The sequence below is a fragment of the Echinops telfairi genome, unplaced genomic scaffold, assembly GCF_000313985.2.
Source record: "Echinops telfairi isolate 266 unplaced genomic scaffold, ASM31398v2 ScPeMD7_7458;HRSCAF=8496, whole genome shotgun sequence".
NCBI classification, from domain to species: domain Eukaryota; kingdom Metazoa; phylum Chordata; class Mammalia; order Afrosoricida; family Tenrecidae; genus Echinops; species Echinops telfairi.
The window spans coordinates 51459258-51465925 of record NW_022111358.1 but is presented as its reverse complement, the minus strand read 5'-3'; the positions used below and the strand labels follow the sequence as shown (position 1 = coordinate 51465925).

At 59.7% G+C, this 6668-nt stretch overlaps 1 protein-coding gene across 1 annotated transcript in view; it reads right to left on the bottom strand.

Moving 5' to 3' along the window:
- Positions 1-6368, bottom strand: part of METRNL (meteorin like, glial cell differentiation regulator) — a 10686-nt gene extending 4318 nt beyond the window's left edge. The window contains exon 1 of the mRNA XM_004709202.2: positions 5984-6368. Within this exon, the coding sequence (XP_004709259.1) occupies positions 5984-6293 (310 nt within the window). The 5' untranslated portion in view covers positions 6294-6368. The remainder of the gene's footprint in view (positions 1-5983) is intronic.
- Positions 6369-6668: the final 300 nt, after the last annotated feature.

The following is a 6668-nucleotide window of genomic DNA, read 5'->3' as shown; positions in this document are numbered from 1 at the left end:
ACTGTACGAACTACCATATATAACACCATATCAACTACATGATATTATCCTGCACTAACCACTATGTACCACTACATACACCTCCGTACTACTATATGATCCTATATTATATTAACCATTATATGCACCACTGTGTATATAACACCATACTAACTATACTATACTGTAGTAAGCACTATGCATAACACTATACAAACTACACAATACTGTACTGTACTAACCACTATATGTACCAATATATATATATGTCACTGCACAAACCACACAATACTATACTGTATTAACTACTATATGTACTACTATATATACCACTGTACCAACTACACGATGCTATACTGTACTAGCCATTCTACATACCACTATATGTGCCACTATACTAACCACACAATACACTAACCACTCTGGGTCTGTCCTGATTCTGTGAACTTAGTAGAAGCCTGAAATCATGACATTTGGGGCTGCACCCACATTTGAGGCCCCAAGATGGTCTGTCAGGAAGTTTCCACTGGACCCTGGATGTACTAATTGTGTCCCAAACCTCCAGCCGCCGACCCTAGGTCTATGCTAACCTGCCCACCCTTCCAGCCCTGCCCAGCCCAGAGGCAGGAGTGCCCACAGAGCAGAGGGCAGGTTGAGGGACTCAGCAGTTTCCATGACCTTGGAGGCACACCTGCAGGTCCGCACCCCACCCCCTGCTGACTCACCTACCCCAGCAGCCCCTCCTCACCCAGCAGGTTATCACCAGCAGGAAAAGCCAGAGAACAAGAACAACCGGTTTGATTCCTTTTAAACCAAGTCCTTCTAAGCTAAGGCTGGGATCCTCCTTTCACCCCAAGCCCTAGCCTAGACAAATGTAACCAGACCCCAGGAATTGCCTAGGCAGGCCTGCGGGGGACCACTGGGTGCCGGTACCTGGTTTCCCAGTGGCCTGGGGTCCTGGGGCGGTGGCCCACCTGCAGCCCTTTCTTCCGGAGTGACTGTCCAGCCCGGGAGACCCCTTTTAGAGCAGTCAGTGGGGACCCTTCTGAGGCCTTGCCCTGCCCTCGGGCACTTGCCCACCTGGGACTCTTCACTGGGGATTCTTTGGGAGGTGTTGACAGCACTCTCCGGTCAGCATCCAAGCCTATGGAGGCCGCAGCCCAGCCGAGGAAGGAGCTTGAGGTCCAGGGCCCAGCGCCCCCAGCTTCCAGGAGCATCTTTGGTTCTGCAGGGACCCCCAGGGCAGCCCGGCCACCTGTACCTGGGGTTAGTGGTGAACCCCAGGTGCCTCTGGACTCTTCATGACCCAGGGTCCCAGTCTGAACCTCAGTGATACATGGACGGGGTGCCCACTTCGGCCCCTGCTATGACTGGAACCACCCTGGCCACCAGCACCACCAAGGCCTGGGGCCACCCACGAGGGCCTTGGAGGTGTGGGGCACACAACCAGGCAGCAGACTGCATAGGCACCACTCACAAGGGCCAATGGCTGGGCTGCAGCTTGGAGGTCCCGTCTGGGAACAATCACCAATCTATCGGGCCTGGTGGCCATGCTGCGGCTGCGGAACGGCATGCATAGCCGCTTCTCCTCCCCGGAGGGAGGACGGGTGTCTTACGCTGGGAAGTGTGGGAAACAAACAGGACACAGGAGGCTGTGGTGCGGGGAGTGGTGGGGGCAAAGAGCACAGGGCGGGGGAGCCTTGGACATACTTTTGTGATGGGAAGACTCGGAGGTGGCAGCAGGGCCTGAGGGGTGGGGGGTGGGGGTATAGGCAGGCTCCAAAGTGAAGGTGGTAGGGCTCGGGGGTGGCTGCTGACTGACAGATGCATGGGTCCTCGGACAGGGCCCGGGTGGGGGTGGGGCAGGGGGCAGCGGGCCAGTCGGTGTAAGGGTATCTGAGCACCAAGGCCACCACCTGCCTGGTACCGGTGCCATGTGCGGGCCCGGGGCATTGATGGGGGTGGAATATGAGACCACTTTGGCCAGAGAGAATACCCCTGTCTGCCCTTGTGCTTCCAGGGACAGGGTGCTCTTCACTTATGGCCCTGTCACTCATGGGCCCCTGACTCCCAGTGCCAGAGATCCAACACACCACGGGGCTACAAGGGCCCCCCTCAGGTAGCCCCAAACCCACACCTCTGCTCTCACTGCCCAAGGCCCACCTGGCCCTCCAGCTTGTCCAGTCAGGGCCTCCCCACTCTGCTCTCCTGGCCGGACGCCAAACCCAGAGCCTCGGGAGCCAGGCCACCTGCTACAGGCCTAGAGGAAAGATGAGCACAGGCTGGGGATAGGATTCCATGTCTATCCCTCAGAACCAAGAACACCCCCCACCCCACCTCTTAGCCCCAGCCACTGCCCCCACACACCTCCTCCTCCCAGCCTCCTTCCCGACCTCCCCTGTGTCCTAGAGTGCCCCGACCTCCCATAATACCCCAACCCACAGTGCCCGACCTCCCACAATACCCTAACATCCCCTACATCCCACAATACCCCGACCTGTCACAACCTCCTCCCTGACCTACCCCACATGCTATAACACTCCGACCTTCCACAATACCCCCAATATCCCCCTAGGTCCCACAATACCCCAACCTGTGTCCCAACCTCCTCCATGTCCTGCAACACCCCGACCTGCTGTGCCCCAATCTCCTCCCTAACCTCCCACAACGCCCCAACCTGTTGCACCCTAAACTCCTTCCCAACTTCCCCAAGTCCTACAACGCCCTGGCCTGCTGTGCCACTGTCTCCCACAACACCCCGACCTGCTGCACCCTAACCTCCATCCTCACCCCACCCTCACGCCCTGACCTGCTGCGCTCAGCATCTCCCACGTCCTGGGTGGGCACTTCCTACCCAGGTTAATTGCTAGTGTTGGGAACTGCCAGGTTTAAAGTGTAGGTGAGGGTGCGGCTTGAGGTGCTCACCGACAGCTGTGCCTGTGCCATGATGTGGATCATCGGCCACTGCCAATGGGCTGGAGACAGGCCAGGCAGAAGGGCCCAGATCACCCCTGCCTGCTGTATCCCCTGTCTCTTCAGCTCCGCCCTCACTGAAGCCTTGGGTTAACCAGGCTCAAACCCAGACCCCAGAGACACCCTCAGATGGAGGTGACCAGCTCTCAGGCAGTGCTGGCCGGGGCCGAGGAGAGGCTGGCTGCCAGATGGCCGTGCTGACATTCCACGATTACGCGCCCATTCCTTCGGCATTAACGGCTTAAGGCCCAGTCCCTGTTGAAAGGCAAGTGCCTGAGAGGGCATATCAGCCCCCAGGGCCCCCAGTCCAACTCCGCGGAGGCAGGTTCTGGGACGCTTGGGTTTGCTCCACCAGGGCTGGGATACGAGGGGAGGGCGCCCGGACCACTTAAACAGCTAGCCCTCGACCCTGGGCCTTCCTAGGTCCACGAGGGGTGGAGCGCTCAGGCCTTGGGCTCCTGTCACCCGAGTCTCAGGGCAGACACCTCAGAGCAGGGACCCGTTTTGTCCAGTGAGCAGCCATAGCAGGGACATCCTGCCACACCGCAAGACCTTACAAACTGGAATCGTAAAAATCACATGTCCCAAGTGCAGTGACACTCCAGCCACAGGGACAGGGGGCTAGTGCTGAGTGTCACACAGGTTGATCAGAGGAGGGAGCTCCTAGCCAGTGTCGGGGTGGGGGTGGGGGGCGTAGGACCGGGGCCCGGAAGCCGCACTGGGGCCCAGGGGTTTCCAGGCTGGGTGGGTCTTGCTCTTTTGCTGAGTTGGACAGTGAGCCCTGTTCTGTCTCAGGGCCTCCTCCAGGGCCGGGCCCAGCTCCCTGCCTGCCCCCGTAATTGAAGATGAAGGCCGCTCTGTTCATTTCATTTAGCATCTGACCCACCACACACTCTGCGTGCACAGCAGCCCTCAGTGCTCCAGCTCCTGAACCCAGCAATTTCACTTGGCTCCTAACAGACGCACTTCATCTGGGAGAGACAGGAGGTTCAGAAACTTGAGCTGAGCCAGGAAGTCACAGCAGTAAAACATGGGCGCCCGTGCGGGAGGGAGGCGGTGCCCCAAGCCCTACTATGTCTACGCCTGGCTGATGAAACACGGAGATTACCACACCCTGAAAAGGAGTCCTGGTGGTGGAGCCGGTTACCTGTTAGGCTGTTGCCCACAAGGTCAGTAGTTCAAACTCACCACCTGCTCCTTGGGAGAAAGATGAGGCTTTCTGCTCCGGTAAAGCTATAGAGCCTCAGAAACCCACAGGGGCAGTTCTTCCCTGGTCTACAGGGTCGCTCGCTGTGAGTCAGAATCAACTTGATGGCAGAGAGTTTTAGGGGTCTTTCCCACCCCAGCCTGGGCAGCCTCAGCACCGGGTTCAGGGCCAGATCACTCTTTCCGCGAGCCCACGGTTCCACGGGGTGTTGAGCACCAACCCAAGCTCCAGCCCTCGGTGCAGCAGGGCCCTCCCTGAAGTCAGACAACCAAAAAAGTCTCAGATCCTGCCCCCGGTCCCGGGACACTGCCACATGGGTGACAGATGACTTGGGCAGGCAGACTGCAGCTTCGAGGGCCAAGGGTGGCAGACAGACCAGGCTGAGCCAGGAATGCGAGAGACTGGCTCCTAGGATGCCCAAAGAGAAGGGACTGTGACTCAGACTTAGAACGAGGAGAGAGGAAATTAGCCATCAACCATTTTCAGACCAGCCCTGGAGCCCCGTGCTGGTCCTGGCAATGAAGGACAAAGGCTGATCCCAAAGGGGCAGGCAGGGCCTGGTGACCGGAGCTCCAGGCAGGCAGTCCATGCTGCTGCCAGGGAGCTGGGCTGAGGACCCCGGTGGGGAGGAGGAGCAGCAGCATCAATGGCAGACTGCAAGCTGAACAGGCAGGGCTCCCACAGACCCCCATGCATGCTCGTCCACACTTCCAGCAGCCCAATTTCCAATTCTCAGAGCCCGAACCAGGCAGGGGCAAAGCTGTGAACCCCTGATATGGCGCTGCAAACATGCAGCAGGGCAGGGGGCAGGGGCAGGGGTGCTATGGGGTCACCTTGAGGCTCCATGAGGTCAGAACTCCTCCCCCAGCACATCTGCAACGAGGAGCACTTCTTATACAGACCCTTGGACCCTCAGTCACGCAGAGTCTGAGACCACTTGAACTCACCTGGGAAGTGGATATTCTGCCTGGTCCCCAGCTGCGCACCTGGACCAACAGGCTCCTCCTCCCATTGTCCCCACCCACCCACCCACTGCCATGGGGGCCCCTCCTCAATACCCTCCAGCACTCTCCGAGCAGCCACTCTGACTCATGCCCTTTCTCCAACACAGGCAGGGCCTCCCAGCTCTGTCCCCCTGCAACCACGGGGCCAACCCCACCCCCAGGGACATGCGCAGCCCCTCCATCCTAAAGTCACAAGTGTCTTGGGTACAAAGTGCCCATGACCTGACCTCACTGATGTGCACTCCCTGGGGAGGGCGAGGCTGGCTTGACACCTAGCTTGCCCACCAACCTGCAGACCCTGAGTCAGCAGCAGTGCTCACCTCAGGGTCTGAGGGTGTCGCCTCCCTGCACAGCAAGCAGTAACAGAGCCACAAGCCGGGGTGCACAGTGGCCCTGGCCCTCAGCCTGTATTCACATCTGGAGCCTCCATGCCCCTCAGCTTCCTGGCTACCGAGCAGGCCCACCAGGCCCAACCAGGAAGGTTCTTTCCGGAGCTGTGCTGGGGGAGGAGGAGCCTCGTGTCCCACCAGGAAAGGGGCCCATGACACCCAGACTCACTAGGGGGCTAGTTCACTCGTCCCCCAAGCAATACCTGCTGAATCCCAGCATGGGCCCCTGACACAGGCCCGATGACAAACACCTCACGCGCCTCTGACATCCCAGAGTGCCCTGATGCCCAGGCGCAGCCCCACCCCCCACACACACCCTGAGTGCCCCTCTGATGATCCTGCGTGTCCCCAACATCCCTGTGTGCTCTCTCCCCATGCCCTGGTACCTGCCATTCGTGCCCCAGCGTGGCCCTCACGCCTGCTCCACTCACCGGAGAGCGGGAACAGGTCTGAGCTGGAGCGCCGGTGCAGCAGCTCGTACTGGAAGCCGGTGGTCCGGCGGCTGATGTCCTGCTGGGGCGTGGCCTCCACAAAGAGGGCTCCCTGGTCAAGGCCGAAGCAGCACACCCTGTGGGGGCCCTGCTCGCTGTCCTGCACCAGCAGCCGCAGGGCACCCGTCTTCTCCAGGTAGATGTTGGCCCCTGAGGCACCGGCAGCTGGCTTGATGCACACAGTCAGGTGCTTGGAGGGGGTAAAGGTGTTGGGGCGGAGGTTGACGATGAGTGCCCCTGTTGGGTACATCCATTCCACGGCGCCCTCCGAGCAGCGCAGGTAAACCTGCTCCACCTCCTTCCGGTGCGCCTCATGCGTCAGCCCACTGCCAGAGGAGAGAGCCAGAGTCAGTCAGCCAGCCAGTGCCACTGCCCTCACCCTGCCCAGGCCACAGTGTGCAGCTCTAGGGGCTTGCCCATACAGTCGCCTCTGCATGACCCCTACGGCCACCCTCCGACATCGAATAGCTGTGTCTTTGGGGCCCCGGGAGAGACACTGAGCCCTCTGGATGCCCCGCATCTTGACCATCGGAGGTGGCAGGTATGTGGAAGTGAGAACCAGTAGATACCTCAGAAGGAAAAGCCAGGAGACCCCACACAGCCCCAGACTCGGGAGTGTGCGCAC